Source organism: Chaetura pelagica, unplaced genomic scaffold, assembly GCF_000747805.2.
Source record: "Chaetura pelagica isolate M959 unplaced genomic scaffold, ChaPel_1.0 scaffold232, whole genome shotgun sequence".
NCBI classification, from domain to species: Eukaryota; Metazoa; Chordata; class Aves; order Apodiformes; family Apodidae; genus Chaetura; species Chaetura pelagica.
Genome location: NW_009952441.1, coordinates 1,769,185 through 1,788,825, shown reverse-complemented (window position 1 = coordinate 1,788,825; position 19,641 = coordinate 1,769,185). Strand labels below are relative to the sequence as shown.

The 19,641-nt window shown below is 40.7% G+C and overlaps 1 protein-coding gene across 1 annotated transcript in view; it reads left to right on the top strand.

The window, feature by feature from the left end:
• The window catches only part of SLC24A2 (solute carrier family 24 (sodium/potassium/calcium exchanger), member 2), a 96,526-nt gene extending 94,967 nt beyond the window's left edge, over window positions 1-1,559 (top strand). The window contains exon 12 of the mRNA XM_010008434.1: window positions 1,310-1,559. Coding sequence (XP_010006736.1) covers window positions 1,310-1,559 — 250 coding nt within the window. The remainder of the gene's footprint in view (window positions 1-1,309) is intronic.
• The last annotated feature ends 18,082 nt before the right edge of the window (window positions 1,560-19,641 follow it).

Sequence of the window (19,641 nt, the reverse complement as noted above, 5' to 3'; positions counted from 1 at the left end):
TGCCTCAGCATTTCAAAAATGTGCCGTAAATATACAAACTCTCTTTATGCCCACATTCCTATCTTCCACACAGGATAGAGGCACTGAGAACCATGTCCATACTCTCAGTTTGTCTGTCTTTGGTAGTTTCTTGCGATCACACATGCAGAAGAACAGGTCCAATCATAGTTGTAGTCTTACGCAACCTAGTTGTAGAACAAATCGTGGTTTTATTCATAGGTACAAAAAGGGACCCTAAAGTTAGAGTAGAAAGTAAATGGCTTTTTTAATCCATCCGCTAGCTAATGGAAGGACCTTTTTGCACAGCAGCAGAACTGGGCCACTTTTTTCTATTAATCCAGAATCATGAAGTTTTTACCTTAGCATCTTTAAGCAGTAGGCCTGCAAGAAATGCCATTACCATGTACTTCAACTTAGAGTGCATAGGGTGCATTACAAAACTTTTTGCTTTTGCAATGCTTTCTTACTTTTCTTAAAAATTACTAGTCTTCCTGACAATGGGGATGTTGTTTTCCTGTACCAATCTGCTAGATCTTATGTATTTACAACAGCAGTGGTACAGCTGAGCTGTAGGGTGGTTTAGTTAGTACTGAGGCTGCAATAAATTATTCTTTCTTGAGCTGCTTATTCAAAGTTTGAATGTTGTGAGCTTCTGACAGCTCTCTTCATGCTTTTTAAGCCTGCTAAGCTCCACTCAATGGCTTAAGTATTAATTTTGGCTTCACATCTTCCAGAGGGATTTTGCCTCATTCTGTGGCATCAGAGATGAGAAATGCAATGGGAGCAAATACAGAAATAGAAATTCAGCTGGAGTCCAGTTGAAGTGTATATTTTAACACAGGTTTATACTGTAAATATGGATCAAAGCTTTTAAGGGCTAAGCTTTTGGGGGAGTGCCTTGCAGGGTGTTGATTCTTCATGTCAAGGACATGTCATCAGGTGACCCACTCTGCTGTAATGCAGGCTTTTGGAAAGAGACTTGAAGTAGATTCTTCCACAGATGGTTTGAAATCCAGAAACAAATGAAAGGCGCCTCCCAGGTCACAGACATGCCAGGTGATTTGTCAGCCAAGGGAAATATAATTCAACAACATAACTAGTGGAATAGGGAGAAGCCTAAATCCCATTTCTTCTCCCCAAGAACCACAAGCAAGCAGACAAGTTAGACTTATGTTCATATTAAAAGATTTTCGTGCCTTGCTTTATGCAGGAAGCCTCTAGTTGTATTTTGAAGTGCCTCCAGAAACTTTCTGGTGTCCCTTTCTGCACCTCTGCAATGTTTCTGATTAATTTTTCTGTTTCTTAACAGTCTTCCTCTTCCATGGCTCCTGTATGCTGTGATTAATAACTTGGCCCCAGTGACTGTCAGCAGCAATGGTCTGTTCTGTGCAATTGTCCTCCTCTTCATCATGCTGCTTTTTGTCATCCTCTCCATCGCTTTCTGCAAGTGGAAGATGAATAAATTCCTGGGTTTTCTCATGTTTGGGCTTTATTTTGTGTTCCTGGTTGTCAGCGTCCTCCTGGAGGACAAAATAATCCAGTGTCCTGTCTCCATCTAATGGAAAGTGCTGTTTCTTGAGAAAAAAACAAACAAGCAAACATAGATATTTATTTAAAAAAAAAAAAAAAAAAAAGTAAAAATGAAACCATGAAAAACCACACCAAAAAGTATCTATAAGAATAACCCATGGATTTATAAATTTCCTCTCTCTCAATTTTAAAAAAGAAAAAGAAATAAAGAAATAGAGAAAGAGAGGAAAAGAGAAAGAAAGAGAGGAAGAGAGAGGAAAAGAGAGAGAGAGAGAGAAAGAAAGAAAGACAAGAAGAAAAAGAAAATGACCCAGAGGGTGGCTCTCAGAACTGAAGAATGCTGCGGGACAGTGCAGTCACACGTGAAGAGCTGAGTCCAGCTGCACTGAAATTTGTCTGCTGTAGAACATCCTCACTGCTCAGTGCTGGACATGCTGTGCACGCACGGAAGCGGTGACAGCTACTGCTTCTCCTGTGCCCATGGCTCATAGTCTGCAGGCTTCTTGTTCTCTGTAGTAGTATACACAGACACACAGCATGCTCAGTTGTTAAAGCTCTCATCTTCTAAGGGGAATGCTAATGCTAACTTTGTGAGGGCACCACCCCCCGCACATCCTGGTGCGGGATTTTTACTGGTTGCCAAGGTATTGCCCACAACAATTTCCTGCCATTGATACTAAAAAGGAGAAGGATGCAAATAAGCAGTGGATGTTACTATTTTAAGTGCTCAGAAATCTTTAGATGTTCATATGACAGAATTGACAGAAATTTGTTGCCTAATTTGTTGCAAGTGAATTGCACTTCAAAAAGTATTTAAGAGTAGTGTTCCAAGAAGGAATTACTGAAGCTTTTTATGATTTTGTCAGATTGCTTTTGGTGACATGTGACTTCTTTATATACCTGGCAAGTCCCAAATTACAAACCAATTTGCTAGTAACACAAAGGACCCATTGTATAGCTCTGACAATGTGAACCAAGGTAAGATTGTGCAGAGATGTGCTATTTACACTTTACTGCTTCATGACAGCTCTAGGATAATGATGTGTGGCGTGTAGTTGCAATTCAAATTCCTTTGCAACCTTTTGAGGCCAAGCTAGACCAGGTTCAGAAATGTTGTAACTTATGCCTCAGCATTTCAAAAATGTGCCGTAAATATACAAACTCTCTTTATGCCCACATTCCTATCTTCCACACAGGATAGAGGCACTGAGAACCATGTCCATACTCTCAGTTTGTCTGTCTTTGGTAGTTTCTTGCGATCACACATGCAGAAGAACAGGTCCAATCATAGTTGTAGTCTTACGCAACCTAGTTGTAGAACAAATCGTGGTTTTATTCATAGGTACAAAAAGGGACCCTAAAGTTAGAGTAGAAAGTAAATGGCTTTTTTAATCCATCCGCTAGCTAATGGAAGGACCTTTTTGCACAGCAGCAGAACTGGGCCACTTTTTTCTATTAATCCAGAATCATGAAGTTTTTACCTTAGCATCTTTAAGCAGTAGGCCTGCAAGAAATGCCATTACCATGTACTTCAACTTAGAGTGCATAGGGTGCATTACAAAACTTTTTGCTTTTGCAATGCTTTCTTACTTTTCTTAAAAATTACTAGTCTTCCTGACAATGGGGATGTTGTTTTCCTGTACCAATCTGCTAGATCTTATGTATTTACAACAGCAGTGGTACAGCTGAGCTGTAGGGTGGTTTAGTTAGTACTGAGGCTGCAATAAATTATTCTTTCTTGAGCTGCTTATTCAAAGTTTGAATGTTGTGAGCTTCTGACAGCTCTCTTCATGCTTTTTAAGCCTGCTAAGCTCCACTCAATGGCTTAAGTATTAATTTTGGCTTCACATCTTCCAGAGGGATTTTGCCTCATTCTGTGGCATCAGAGATGAGAAATGCAATGGGAGCAAATACAGAAATAGAAATTCAGCTGGAGTCCAGTTGAAGTGTATATTTTAACACAGGTTTATACTGTAAATATGGATCAAAGCTTTTAAGGGCTAAGCTTTTGGGGGAGTGCCTTGCAGGGTGTTGATTCTTCATGTCAAGGACATGTCATCAGGTGACCCACTCTGCTGTAATGCAGGCTTTTGGAAAGAGACTTGAAGTAGATTCTTCCACAGATGGTTTGAAATCCAGAAACAAATGAAAGGCGCCTCCCAGGTCACAGACATGCCAGGTGATTTGTCAGCCAAGGGAAATATAATTCAACAACATAACTAGTGGAATAGGGAGAAGCCTAAATCCCATTTCTTCTCCCCAAGAACCACAAGCAAGCAGACAAGTTAGACTTATGTTCATATTAAAAGATTTTCGTGCCTTGCTTTATGCAGGAAGCCTCTAGTTGTATTTTGAAGTGCCTCCAGAAACTTTCTGGTGTCCCTTTCTGCACCTCTGCAATGTTTCTGATTAATTTTTCTGTTTCTTAACAGTCTTCCTCTTCCATGGCTCCTGTATGCTGTGATTAATAACTTGGCCCCAGTGACTGTCAGCAGCAATGGGCTGTTCTGTGCAATTGTCCTCCTCTTCATCATGCTGCTTTTTGTCATCCTCTCCATCGCTTTCTGCAAGTGGAAGATGAATAAATTCCTGGGTTTTCTCATGTTTGGGCTTTATTTTGTGTTCCTGGTTGTCAGCGTCCTCCTGGAGGACAAAATAATCCAGTGTCCTGTCTCCATCTAATGGAAAGTGCTGTTTCTTGAGAAAAAAACAAACAAGCAAACATAGATATTTATTTAAAAAAAAAAAAAAAAAAAAAAAAAAGAAAAAATGAAACCATGAAAAACCACACCAAAAAGTATCTATAAGAATAACCCATGGATTTATAAATTTCCTCTCTCTCAATTTTAAAAAAGAAAAAGAAATAAAGAAATAGAGAAAGAGAGGAAAAGAGAAAGAAAGAGAGGAAGAGAGAGTAGCAATTTATTGAGTTTTTCTTTTATCCAGAGAAAGACAACTTACAACTGAAGTCTTCAAATGAAATAGCTACTCTCATTTAAATGAATATAACAAACAAAAATAAAGTGCTATTTGCATGTACTAGTGAATGAACAAAATTGAAGGTATATCTAGTAATTGGTTTGCAAATTAAAAAATGTGTTCTTTGTATTTGATGGAGAAGCAGAAAATTGCAAACATTGATTTCAGAATAGAAGCTATTCTCTTTATTGTCTAGAGATTGCCCATCAGAGAGTAATAAATTTCATTCATAGTGATCTCTTGGTATTCATGCTAAAAACAAAACAGAAAATAGGGTTCTTTTCTATAGCTACTTTTCGTCCATTTTTGAGGTTTCCTATGTGTTTGCTGCATCCTGCAAAAGAAAGAGAGGAAGAGAGAGGAAAAGAGAGAGAGAGAGAGAAAGAAAGAAAGACAAGAAGAAAAAGAAAATGACCCAGAGGGTGGCTCTCAGAACTGAAGAATGCTGCGGGACAGTGCAGTCACACGTGAAGAGCTGAGTCCAGCTGCACTGAAATTTGTCTGCTGTAGAACATCCTCACTGCTCAGTGCTGGACATGCTGTGCACGCACGGAAGCGGTGACAGCTACTGCTTCTCCTGTGCCCATGGCTCATAGTCTGCAGGCTTCTTGTTCTCTGTAGTAGTATACACAGACACACAGCATGCTCAGTTGTTAAAGCTCTCATCTTCTAAGGGGAATGCTAATGCTAACTTTGTGAGGGCACCACCCCCCGCACATCCTGGTGCGGGATTTTTACTGGTGAAAATCCTGAGTGAAAAGCATACGCGGAGTGGATGAGTCACAGACAGTGAAGAGCTTGGACATCTCTTCATGTAAATGGATGAATATGATGTGATTTCAGCAAAGTCAGCGAGTTCCTCAGTGTTTTGACCCTCTGTATCACAGTCATGTAAAGACAATAAGCAGAATGTAAATAGTGGTTAATTTCATCTTGCAAAACTCTTCAGATACCTGGCACTGAAGGGGCAATGCTGCCTGGCCATTTTGTAACTGGTGCAGATTTTCATTGCATTCACATGCAAAGACTAAAATGGGGATACTCTTTCTTATCTAATAGCAACACAGCATGCAGAGAGATCATACAACTACTATGTGAACACACCATTCTTCTTAATGCAGCAATACCAACAACAGTACTTTCAGGCTTTCAGATGCTGTTATCATTATGAGTTTGCCTTTTCATGCCAGAAGAAAAAAGGCTAATTTGCTTATGCGTAGTATTTCATACAGAAAACACAAGTAATTGTTAAGTGACAACCTAATTGCTGAAGTGGATATATATTTTACAGTCTAACTTTCACTGTTACTTAGAGTGTAAGGACCTTCACAGCTACATATAGCCATTGCTGGGAGAGATCTCCAGCTGCTGTACAAAGCTGGGGCAGTTCATATTTGATGTTATAAATCTTGAAACTAGGTAAGAGAAACTTAACATTTTTAATATAGTGGAGCTTCAGGAGACCTACGTGAAAAATCTTCAGTATTGCTGGAAGTGTGAATGCCTAAAGAGCCCAGGAAGGAGTGAAAATGCAGTATTATTTTCCTGAAATTGTGAAGGAAGGAGAAGATCCACACCTAGAACATAAATACAAGGGGGAAGTAAGCAACAAAGTGTTAATCTTTCCTATAGTTTGGATTATTAAAAAAAGAAGAAAAAAAAAGGGAGGACTCAAATGTGTGTTAAGTAATTATTTCAGATAATTGTTGTTTGTTTATTCAAATATTTTGTGTGGTTAGAGTTCATGAAATTTCAGCACATTTCTGTGACCTGTTTCGGCATTGTTTTGTATTCATATTGCACTCAAAATGGCAAGGCCGTGCTCACAGCTGTGTAACAGAAGGTTCAGCACATTTTGTCTTGTTGTGCTTCTCTGTGTTCCATGCCGTTTGTATCTCACTCATCACCTTTGTCCTTTACTATTTCCGTATTATATGTGTTTGTATATAACAGTATCTGTTTAGAGACTAAGGACTTGACAGAAAATAATGGTAGAGAAAACTGTAAAAAATACATATTAAAAATTGCTAAAATATTAATATTATATGATATCGTGAAGAAAAAAGTGAGATACTAATGAACAAAAGCAAGAAAACTAGGAGTTACAATGTGTGCTACTCATGTCTTGTCTTAAAGTATTAAGTCCTAGCTACATTCAGAATCAGTATTTGATCTTAACCATACATTTGGTTAAGCAGCAACATCTCTTGCTGCTTAGTGCTTTGTAGTGTGAGCTTCTCTCCTTGTGAGCAAAAATTTATGTATTTGAGATCCTTCATTGCTCCAAAATCCTGACCCATCTTCACCATAGTGCTGCCCACCTCTTAGCATTTGTTTCTGCAGGCGTGCAGGACAGAAAGATTGGTGTGTATGTACCTGCTGTGCCCTCTGCTGACAGGAGCAGCAATCTTGTGAAAGCAAATCAGTAAACCAAATTCTGGGCTCAAATGAAACAGGTTTCCCAAAATACAGAGCTGACTCCACATTATAATCTGTCCCTGAGGAGTCACCAAATGCTTTTTATTTCTGATGGTGGTGCTCAAAACAGGTTTTTTGCATGACCCAAGCAAACTTTTCCCAAGTGAGCAGAATAAGAGCAATCTGAAAGAGCCTGTGCAGGAAGGATCATGATAGGTCCCTGTATATGGGCACTTACATTACTCCTTTTTTGTTTTCTTTTTTCTCCATTCATTACTTCATGGCCACCGTGGTGTGCAACTCCCACACTAGAAACTCCCACGCTCTGGTCCTCTCTGCAGTGTGAGGGCAGCAGCAGAGACTACTGCCCAGCTGAGGGCAGGCAGGGAGAACAGAGTAACTGATGAAAAGCCCTGCACTATTCAAATGTTTCAGACCAATATTGCAGTCATTAACATCATGAAGGAAAACTTCTATGTGTAGGGCTAAGGGCTGGTATCCTGTAATGTATTTGTATACTGTCCTAGGATGTATCTGACTTGTTTCTTTCCTGTATCTGCTTGCCCCTATCTACATATTAATCTTGGAAGGTATTAAAAATAATTGTTTCCTCTCAGAAGTGAATACCACATGGCTCCCACTGCCTTGTGTCTGCTGGGAGGATCATTATTCAAGTGACCAAACAGCAGTGTGGTCAGTGGCAGCTCAGCTCCAGAGTTAACAGGAGAAATTCCAGTTGTGTGTTGTTTTCTCTTGGAGGCTGGTTGTGAAAACTGGTTATACGTACCCAGGCAGCTTTCTCCAAAACTGGTAGGATAAACTTTTTTGTGATACTTGCATGCTGATGTGCTCTTTGATTATAAGGCAACATAAGAGAAGACAGAGATCTGGGTGGAGTGAGAAGCACGGTCCCTTATCCCATGCAGGAGAAGTCTGAAAAGAGAACAGCTGAGAGCTGTTGTCACCCTATGACTGGATGTCCATAAGCTGTCCACGAAAAAATGCACACCACTTTCTAGGACACTCTTATTTTAAAGTGACAGTAAATTTCCCAGCATGAGGTGTTTCTCATTGTTCATAACTGTTTCACTGTGTGTTTCATTAGTATGGTCCTGGTAGACAGGAGGATGACCATGAGCCAGCAATGTGCCCTTGTGGCCAAGAAGGCCAATGGCATCCTGGGGTGCATTAGAAAGGGTGTGGTTAGTAGGTCAAGAGAGGTTCTCCTCCCCCTCTATTCTGCATTGGTGAGGCCGCATCTGGAGTATTGTGTCCAGTTCTGGGCCCCTCAGTTCAAGAAGGACAGGCATCTGCTCGAAAGAGTCCAGTGCAGAGCTACTAAGATGATGAAGGGAGTGGAACATCTCCCTTATGAGGAAAGGCTGAGGGAGCTGGGTCTCTTTAGCTTGGAGAAAAGGAGACTGAGGGGTGACCTCATCAATGTTTACAAATATGTAAGGGGTGAGTGTCAGGGAGATGGAGTTAGGCTTTTCTCAGTGATGACCAGTGATAGGACAAGGAGTAATGGGTGCAAATTGGAGCATAGGAGGTTCAAGGTGAATATCCGAAAAAAAAAATTTACTGTGAGAGGGACAGAGCACTGGAACAGGCTGCCCAGGGAGGTTGTGGAGTCTCCCTCACTGGAGACATTCAAAACCCACCTGGATGAGTTCCTGTGTGATGTACTCTAGGTGACCCTGCTCTGGCAGGGGGGTTGGACTAGATGATCTTTCGAGGTCCCTTCCAGCCCCTAAGATTCTATGATTCTCAACATTTTATACCTAGAAGTAAAATTTCTATTTTCTTCAGTCAAAGTTCTAAATTACTTTAGTAGGGATCTGGTCCTGCAAACTACCTGAATTTCTAAAGCAAGATGGTCAGTCTCCTATACCTGATTGTATACCTATGATAATTTATTCAATTGAAGCTGCACTCTGGATAAACTTTTTGAAACACAAATGAATCATTGATACGGAAATTGGTGTTAAGACTGAGATCCTGTTCTGGCTTAGTGTTTTCAGGACAACATGAGGTTGGTAATACAAGAAGATAAGAATGCAACTTCAGGTTAAATAGCCAGCTCTCTGTAACACCATCAAACCTGAACAGAACCAGTGTTGGACATGATTTTTGGAAGGGAATTCCAGTAGCATCTGAGTAGCATCAGATGGGTCAGACTGTAACCTGTGTTAAAGATTTTCTGCACTGACTTCACTGAATTTAAAGCAGAGACTGGGTATAAAATAGCATTGGAGTCCTAGAAGTATTTGCTGTTTTCTGCTAAAAAAACCCCAACTAACAACAAACAACAACAAACCCAACCAAACACACAAAAAAAACCCCAAAACAAAACAAAACATAAAACCTCAAATAAAACACATTCTTTCTGCAAAAGCCACCATGGTTGAATCTGTAGGATAAATGCTATAAAAGCATGATAAAAATGTGAAATGAGGGTGAGCTCCTCAAGAGCTACATGTAGACATGGAAAAAGCTTTCAGCAAAGTTCTGTGTATTTTAAATTAACTATTTTACTGAAAGCTAGTGCTTTCTTGTAGTGCAGACAGGCTGTTCTTACCTACTCAACTGATGTGGCTGTCTGCATAATCTTCATGAAGCATAAGGCACAGTGGGTGACAAGCTTATTTAGATGTCATTTGATGTTTGTAATGTCAATGAGCCTACCATGTAATTTCCATGTGTGGTACTCTGAAGTAGTTTATGGTCACTACCACTCATGGTACTGTTGTGTGTGGATATGAAGGTCCATAAAGCAGTAAGATTAAATGTGGTTAAACCAAGTATTGTAAAAAATAGATGCTTAGAAATATTCTCAATGTTTGGGTGTTTTTAAGGGATTATTTCTCTGGTTTTCTTTTACTTCATTACATATTAAAAAAAAATATATATATATCGATATTTTTTTTTAAAAGGGGATATGCAATGTTTTTAAATTATTCTTCTTTCAGCAGTAATTCCTTAAAATAGCATCTTGTGGTCCATATAACTTGTATTCTAAATCGAATATGAGTCTGTATCAGATGGATCTATTTTATTATAACAAAGAAATAATCCCTTATCCAACAACTGACCCACTGAAATCCAGAAGATTTCTGCCACTAACTTGGGCAATATACAGATTTTTAACTTGGGATCCTATATTTCATAAATGCATTTGCATAACAAATATAATTGCCCTGGGAGCTATGTGCAAAGAGAAAGATTGCATTCACTTCTATTCTTGGAAACTACTTTACCTCTTGTAACTAACAATAACACAACTAACAGAGATAGGCATGGTGAGTTCCTCTGAGCAGGTGATTCATGTTTTCCTGCTGTTCCTGGGAAGTTTGGTGCAGGAATTTTCAGCTGGACACATATCTGCAGAAAGTGATTTTGAAATTAGTAAGTGAGGTGGTTTGTACTCAACAATGTGGAGAAGAGTCCTACTCCAGTCCTCCAACAGATGTCAGTTTCACTCCTGTTTGATGTTAAAATGGTCCTTCTCTTGACATCAGTTACAGGAATATCAGTATTGAGGTATCTGTCATTTCCTTTGGGACTGGGGAGAGTAACTTCCAGGTTGAAGTTATGCAATTCAGCACACCCATCCAGCACAAAAGTTGTAGCTGGATCACAGCCCTGTAGTCCAGACAAGTCATCCTATAGCTCTACTGTTTGTCACTAGTGTTGTCAGTGTATGGCATCTCAGGACTTATCTGCCTGGTTGGATGCAGGTAGTTTCTGTGTGCCCCTGCCTGTGCTCCTGCCTGGCTGGATGTAAGCCATGACTTCTCCAGAAGCCATGTAGTCACCCTGGTGTGGCACTAAGTCCTTGCTGCCAGCCAGCCAGCCAGATGCAGGTCGGCCCCAGCCTAGAAGCCATGTAACCACCTGGGACATGGGTAGACCAGACACATGCCTGGCCACATTGTTCCTACATGAGCCATAAATGGTTCAGGACAGGATTGAGTAAGAAATAATGTAATTCAAGATTGCTAAATGAACTGTACATTCATGTAGATTTATTGTAAATTCACTTCTCATCAAACACAAAACTAATCCAAACAAATTTGTTTGTGTTTTTAAAGATCTTGCACTTTACTATTTATTTTTTTTACTTTTATTTTATGTCACATAGTTGTCTTAATGCAAAATGAAGCCATAAAAAAACCCAGAAGACTAGTACGGGGTTTCTAAATAAGGGGATCGTTAATTTTAAAGTAAAGAATCCATTTCATGTCTCTGTTTTAAGGTGTAATGTAAAATACTGTCAAATAAATGTACAGTAAAGCAGGATCTGGTTTTGCCTTAGTGAAACTGTAAGTCGGGGGAGTTTGCTCATTCTCTTGAGCTTCCCTGTGGGATGGTACAAAATGCTGCACACTGTCTTTGTAGCAGGAGCTCAATCCTGACATCATTGTTCACCCCAGAAGGAACACAGGGCTTGCAGAGTCAGGCCCAGTGAAGCAATTAAATAATCCTCTTACTCTAATGCTTTCTCCCACTGAGATCACAGTAAAGGAAGCTCCTCATACTTTCGTAAGTTTGGAAGAGAAGTTTCCAGGGTCAGGCTATCCAATAGAAATCAACAATTTCTTCTAATTTCCCACAAAAATTAATGCCAAAGGAATTTTGCTTGGTTTTGTGTTAATTTCCATTATCAAGATCTCTATTACACAGTTTTAATTTTGCAATCCTGACTCTGGGGAATTGACTTACACAAGTAGAAATAATTTCAGTCACTTAAGATGGCAAGATCAGACTACTGCATTATCATGCAAAAATAATAGTAGCATGTTATACTTGAGAATCAGATGCTATTTTTGTAACAAAGCTTTTTTAGCTTGTTTGTTTCACTTTGTAGTTTTCATACTCTTTCATCTCTCATTTTCAACTTACTGTAAGAAAAATTTGAAGAAGTCCCCCATTATACACTTTCTAACTTAAAAATATATTGTCATGGAAAACCAGTCCATGCAACCCCCTGAAAATTCCAAGTTTTCTCATGTGTTTATGTGTATGGATCATTACTCAGATTAAACCCTTGTATCTCTTAATCAGTAAATTATCTGTGAATATAAGTTTGTATGTAGTATGGAAGTTACCTTTATTTGTACATAGGTTCTTGGAAATAATCCCTTCTATCAAAGCTCCTACTTCACTATATCTACAGAATGTTTCACTGTGGCATGTACACTTTCTCACCTTATGGTATCAATACAGAGCTCCTCATATAAATCACTTCATGTAATTGAGTTGTCTAAGTGTGAATAACAATAACAATAAATACTAATAAAAAGGCTAACCAGTGTGTCATTTTTCTCAGTATCTTCGGTTCTAATTATCTTGGGCTTCTTATGGCTCTGAAAATAGTACTTTAGCTATGACCTCTGGGTTGAATGATGATCTACAATGCTACTTTTCATCATAAGTGTTCAAGAGGCAGTTCACTGCCTCTTGCAGCATCACTGTGCTACTTACTGTGCATACACAGAGTAAGGAAAACATCCATGTCCAAGTGACCTTAAGCTTCAGTTAAACAAGGATTTTTCATCTACAGTCCTTTGTGAATCCACCAGAAGATAACTTCCTAGAGCAGTGTGTATCTGGAGTCCTGTGGTCCCTGCTTGGGCCAAGTTCCTCTACATTTACTGACGTTTGCTCACAGGTTGATTTGAATGCCATTCTTCCGTTTGACGTATTCTCTAATCTTCAAGCTGTACAGTCTGTTCTTGCCAGCTAGGATGTTTGGTTTTTTTCAGTCTGTCATATGAATAGTACTTATAAACTAACTAACTAACTAACAGCAAACGAAAATTGATAGTGTTAAAAATATTATTAATTAAGAAAAGCTAAGGGAGATGCCCAGTCCCTACTTTATATGTAAATTCAAGCTTCATTAACACCCAGGACTCACTTCACATGCAAATCACCACATGAAGTCAGACAGGCTTGGATCCAGGCCTGTATTGCACGACCTCTGAGCATGGAGCCTCAGTTCACAGGTCATGCCCAGTTTGGCCATGCAGCCATTAGGCACATGGGTTTGAGGACAAGCAGACAAGACAGCAATGCATTCCTTCCTGCCAGCGAGCTGGGCCTATCCCTCCCACTGGACATTAATTTGCCTACTTGTCAGGTCCAAGGCCAAATACCCAGTTAAGCACTGCTCATCTTGAGCTCCTCTGCACAGCTGCTTCTAAGAAAGTTAAACAAAGCAGAATCCAAGTTCTGTTTTCTCAAATTACTTACTGTTTCTCCTATAGTACTGCCAGGAAGTCATCCTCCACAATGAGTCAAGACAGTTTTATAGACACTGTGCCAACCCTAAGGATGTGAGCTAAGGGCAGAGATTTTTCATTCATCTTCAACCATACTAGAGCTTTATAATTTTAGATGTAAATAACAACAAAAATTTGCAAATAGACTAAGAGTTGAGAATGGTGATTGTCCCAAGATGATCATGCCTGCCTAATGGGAAAAACACCAAGGTCAATCGCATCCTACAAATAGTAAAGTCATATGGAGCAGGTCACAGAGGTACATGTGGGATTCTTTGAAATTTAAGTTAAAGATGGAGAATTTGAAAGAAAGACTGTGTTAGGCTTTCTCTGAGCAGTGAATACTCACAGACAAGCAACACATACACACACAGAGGTGTTCACAGCTGTGCTCTGTGGTGGTGTGTTGTCTTACTCCACTGCTTGGTAACATTTGATCCCTGTCTCAACTTCAGCCACTTTTGAAAAGAAGTAGAGGATTTAACATCCTGGATTATCATAGCAGACCTTGATGGCATATGACTGATGTGAGCAGGGGACAAATAAAAATAGATTGCATATCCTCCTCAGGCCTGCCTGGGGGAATGATGGCAAGTTTTCTTGGTATTAATTTCCTCTTCCACGAGCAAGTACTTCACTGCCTCATCTGTAGGGCCATAAAAAAAAAAAAAACACAAAACAAGCACCTCTGTTCATTCACATTTTAATTTACAAGTAGTCATATTTGGAGTGTTTGTTGACAAGGAGAGAAGTGATTTGTGTTGATAAAACTGAGTATTGGATCACTCTATTAGAAAGTCTTCAGAGCTTCCCTGTAAAACAGAATTCCTGTCCTGTCAACATGTCTTGAACAAATAAGTATATGCACCACATACTTGCAAAGAATATGGAGAGATGGACTGCTGATTTTAGCGCTAAAGAGATGTTTTACTCATCCCTTCATCTCCTATTTAGGCAAATTTCCTCATCATATTTTGGATAACAGACATTTGTTTGGACAAGGGTTTTTTGGGTAGGGTGATGAGGTACTACTGATTAGTTCATAAATTTACAATATTGCCTATGAGGCCTTAAACTCAAGGCAGCCCAGTTTAATTGCATTGTAAAACAAAGGAATGGCTTTGAGACAGTATAAAATCCCTTCCTCCCTACCACTTATTTCCTATTCTTGGTTGCTAACTAGGATGAAGGAAAAGGGGTAACTACTTCCAGAATTTTCTAAGCCCCTGTGCAAATCTAGACCTACTCTTGTCACCATGTACTGCCTGCCTGCCTTGAATCCATGCCATATTGCTGGTCAGAATTTGCCTCCTACAGCAATGACCAACTCTTGTTAATTTGGTATCTGTATTTTCTTGATGAAGGGAGAGTTGCCTGATCATTTGTAGTTTTAGAATTCTGCTAGCTAAAATTAGCCCTAAAGAGCTTGAATTAGCATATCTCACAACATGCAAGACTATAAAACAATAAACGAGTTTGTGTATTGGAAACCTTAGCTCCTTCCAGAGTAACATGCTGTATTGTTCAGCATCTGTCCCTCTACTGAAAATGTCAGTTATATTTCTGTTGTATTTTATAGCCTATCTAAAAAAATATCTATATAAAAAATAAAATCCCTAAAATCCAGATTAATCCCCACTCAGAACAATTATTTTCAGCAAAGCTCTCACCAGAAACTTACTGGAAAGCAGAATTTCCTTACAATTCATTATTGCTAACAGATTTTTTCCTCAGAAAAGACGTTTCATGGACAATCTGTCCACCACCACTGTCACCACCACCTGTCCTGCTAAAAACTTGTTTAACACCTGCCTGGATGTTGTTCTGAGAAGGGCAAGTACAAACGTGGTGGAGCCAAACCTGCCCTGATCTCAGCCCTGTTTTCACTTACCTGAGTCCCTCCACACTGCTGTCCTCTCTGCTCCCCACATGACCCAGCATCCAAGATAGGGGCTGTGACAAGGAGTGCCCCAGCAAGTGGAGGCTCAGAGCTTGAACGGGTCAAGCCTTTTTTACTTCTCATGAGACCTGGACAGTAGGGAGTACCCCCACGTAGAAGTAGATTCACAGCCCCGGCTTAAATGGGCATGAAACAGTTTTGGTGTAACTCAGATTCTCTGCCTGAAAATTTGTCTCATTTATATCTAGGATTTTCATGCTTTTTCATCTTAATCAGTACCTCAGTAGACCACTGGTGCTTTCATAATCTATCACATGCCTGAGAGGAGTGTGGCTTTGTTCACAGAGAGAAGCAGCATAAGACTGATGCCAATGCCACGCTCCTTCAGGTAGGTTGCAGGCACTGTCATCCTCCTGGAGAGGCCGGTTTGCCCCCACTGGCAGCACAACTGACACTATTTTTAGCTGGCTTTGGTATCACTTGGCAGCTAAAAGCATGGTAGCGAGGGTCAGCTCTGCGGAGACCACCAGGCATCATGGAAGGAGCCGAGAGCAACCTTCATAAGCAGGCCATCTTCAGTCATTTCAGTGGCTTTGTGCCAAAGTCCTGATGGAAACAGAAAGGTGATACCATGTACACAAGCTCTACCACTCCTGTCTTACAGAAAGAAAACAGAAACAAGTTACTGGTGTAATGATGCTCTGGCATCTTCTTCAGCTTGTCCAGACCAGCCAAAGTCACAGACCCAACATGCAGGCCTTGAGAGCAGACACTCAGAGAGAGGCAAAAAAATTACAGTCTGCCAGTGTTGCGATCCATGACCTGTGATGTCTCCTTTTTGGAGTGAATGTAGCTTATCGGGATCTGCCAAAGGGTCCGCACGTGGCGCTCACCTCTCAATGAGGAGCAGTGGCTTCCGCACTGACTTTTCGGGTGAGACGCTTGTTCAGTGCTCACTAGTGTTTCCAATAACAGCAGCCAATCCCCAATTAGAATTTAAGAATACACGGTTTATTGAGGGGAAAAATAAAACAGTTCGGGGCAGGAGGTTCAAAAGGGGTAATTAAAGCACATAGGAGCTGTGAAATATCTTTTAAACACCAAATACCAAGAACTTACATATGCCTTAATACTTACATATAGGTACACCTTATTTACACACACAGATTAATTATCTATGAGGGAGGAGGAAGGAGGGATATGCCAGACACTTGTCCCGTATAGTGTTGCGGTTTGTGTGCAGGTAAGTGAGACAGGAACAGCTCAGAGACTTATGCCCAAAATACAATCCCTTACTTTGTTCCCGAGATGCTCTAGGTACTTACATAGTAGCTGCAGGTGACTTCCCCTGCAACCCGGTCTTAGAAGGAAGGCCGGGAGCCGGGACTGCAAAAAGCCGTGAGCGAGATGGGTTGAGCTGGGTCTGCAGGGATGAGACAGGACGAGCTGGGTCTGCAGGGATGAGCCGGGATGAGCTGGTAAATCGGGAGCCAAAACAGGAGCGGGGACCTCTGGCTGGCAGGCACCCCGAGGTGCAGGTCACCCCCCAAAAGCAGCAGCCATAGCTCCACTGTCTGTGCAAAAGCAACCCAAAACAGTGCCCACGCTGTCTCTTTTATGGGTCTCCTTTGCTCCCAATTGGCCGGTTTCTTATTTCTAGGGCTTCTCAGCCAATCAGGCGGGGACTTTTTCCCACCACTGCAGACTTGCGGTTTGCAACATTGTTGCTGTTTTCCACCCACAGCTCCTCTCTAGCCCCAGCCACCCCCTCATGGCCTCAGAGTTGTTGTTTTCTGGCAGAGGAGGCAGCCAGGAGAGGGTTCAGAGTGCCACGTGGAGCAGCCATCTTTAAGCCTGTTATGACTGCTGACCTAAAGGGTATTTCATGTTCGTGTGAGGAAATACCTGGTCCTCCACAGCCAGCCACTAGCTCTGCCACAAACTGCATCATAGAACCATAGCATGGTTTGGGTTGGAAGGGATCTTAAAGATCATCTAGTTCCAACACCCCTGTCATGGGCATGGACACCTCTCACAAATGAAGTTGCTCAAAGCCCCATCCAACCTGGCCTTGAACACTTCCAGGCAGGGGGCATCCACAACTTCCCTGGGCAGGCTGTGCCAGTGTCTCACCACCCTCACACTAAAGAATTTATTCCTAATCTCTAAACTAAATCTACCCTCTTCCAGTCTGAAACCATGCACCCCTTGTCCTATTGCTACAAGTAATAAAAAGCCCCTCCCCAGCTTTCCTGTAGCCCCTTCAGGTACTGGAAGGCCACTATAAAATCTCCCCAGAGACTTCTCTTCTCCATGCTGAAGAGCCCCAACTCTCTCAGTCTTCTACACTACATTACATTTGGCATTGTCTTGCTGTGCTGTAGCTTTGATTGCTGCAGTGACCAGTGAGATTCACAAATGCCATATATAAGCTTCACAAATGGAAGCAGCAGTATTAACAGATAATACACTTCACAAGTGGTAAATAACCGAGAAATAAGCTGTGGTTAATTAAAATTCTAAGAATTATTTGCTTCTCTAAATGTTCAGCTTTATTAGAAAAAAGCTATACAGCCTTACAGCAAAACCTTACAGCTAATTACTGACCAGGAGAAAACATACACTGTTCAGTTATCTTAATTATTTTTCATTGTTATAGAAAATTATCAGCTATAGTTACAGTCTGAGGATTGAGAGATCTTGAGTTGTACACATAATTTTGCTCCCAGCAAAAAAAAATAATTAAAAAATCAAAAAAATCAAAACATTTAGCACTTGTGAAAACGAACAAACCTTCACACTTTACAATTAAACTTCTGGTGCTCATAGCTACAAGTTCTATTTGATGCCAGGCATGCATCCCCATTCAGTGGAGACTGGTCCTTTGTATAAAAGACAGCAGTGTGCATTAGGACAACATACTCCTTAAGCAGAAGCCGATCCTTCTTGCAAGAGATAGATCTTTCTCTTCAGGCACAAGCAGAGCACTCCTTGTGTCTTTGTATCATGGGATAAGAGTAAAGTTTCTTATGCTTTGTATATGCATGCTAATGTGCATAGGCATTTCTATGCTGCTCAACACTGTGGCTACAAACTGCAACCAATATCAGCAGGTTAGAAGGTATCATTTAGCTCTCCTGTCTGTATTAGTTTTCAGCATCACAATCACCAGCAGTGGTTGCACAGACAGAGAATTTAAGGTTCAGTAACTGCTAACGCAGGTACTAGCTCAAAAGCCAGGACACAGCAGCTTTATTTCCTGCAGAAAGCAAGAGAGAGAGGAAAAGATGAGAAATTCAAATAAATGCCAGATTGGACAACCACACATCAGGGTAACAAGCAAAGCAAATGACAAGCATGGAAAGATTTGAGGAAAATGCACTGAACAGTGAGGCAAAAGGACAAGGCACTTGGGCCACATGGTCTCTGACTGCAAAACACCACAGGTGCTCTCACCAACATCAGTTATGATATGTTGGGTTTTTTTCCTTTCCTATTTTTCTCCTTGCAGAACTTCTCCCTTTCTGCAAACAATCTAAGACTGGTATTGGCAACATATATCATAGCTCTTTTCTGATGTACTAGGCTTCTCCCTGCACCAGGCTAATTACCCGTTTCCATCAGTGGAAATACATAGTGCTGTCCATCACAGTTTGGGAAGTGACACGGATCAAACACAGTGCATGAAGTGAGTATTTGTTAGACAGACAGCACATGTTGCCTCCCCTTCACTGGGTGCCTCGTGTTGTGCTCTATGAGCCATTGCTCTGTGTCATTAACTATCTCTCCTTTGTGTCTGTGGAGAAGAAATGTGCCATTTACTCTGTTCTCACTATCTCAGCTGACCTCCTGTGATGGAAACCTGGTGCAAAGCTCTTAACATCTTGAAACATTTTATAAATGCACCTTATTTTGGCATGGGCACAGCTCTACACAGTGAAAAAAACATGCATTCTCTGGGAATTGGCATATGCTGCACTTCAAAAACCACGAGACCCGAGCCAGAGAGCACTTCATTGTCCAGAATGGACAAAGGACAAGTCACTCAGACTTCTTGATGATCTCAGTTCCATGTATGTATTGTGACATCTGATTCCATAGAAATAACACACACTGTTGACTTTTAGCTCAAAGGCATAGCTTGTATTTCAAAAGAAGGAATGGAGACATTGTATGTGTGTGTGAGCTGATGCCAGAATGTAGTCTCACTTCCAATACAGTTTAAAATGGTATATAGTGATTTGACACAAACTTTTCCACAATCTTGGAGAAAGACTCACAACAACATACTTGGAGCCTGTGTGACTTACCTTCATACCTGATCCTCAGATTTCTAGCACACAGGAGCACATCACTGAATTTCATGGGGATTTCTCCAATAGTATGTGAGCAGAGAGCCAGACATTTACTTGAGGGTAGCATTTCAGCAAGACCCTGCAGGTATGGGATATAATTACAGTGGTGTTTCAGAAGATTCACACAAACACATACAGAAATATGCCAGAGCAGTCACATTGGTGGCATGCTTTG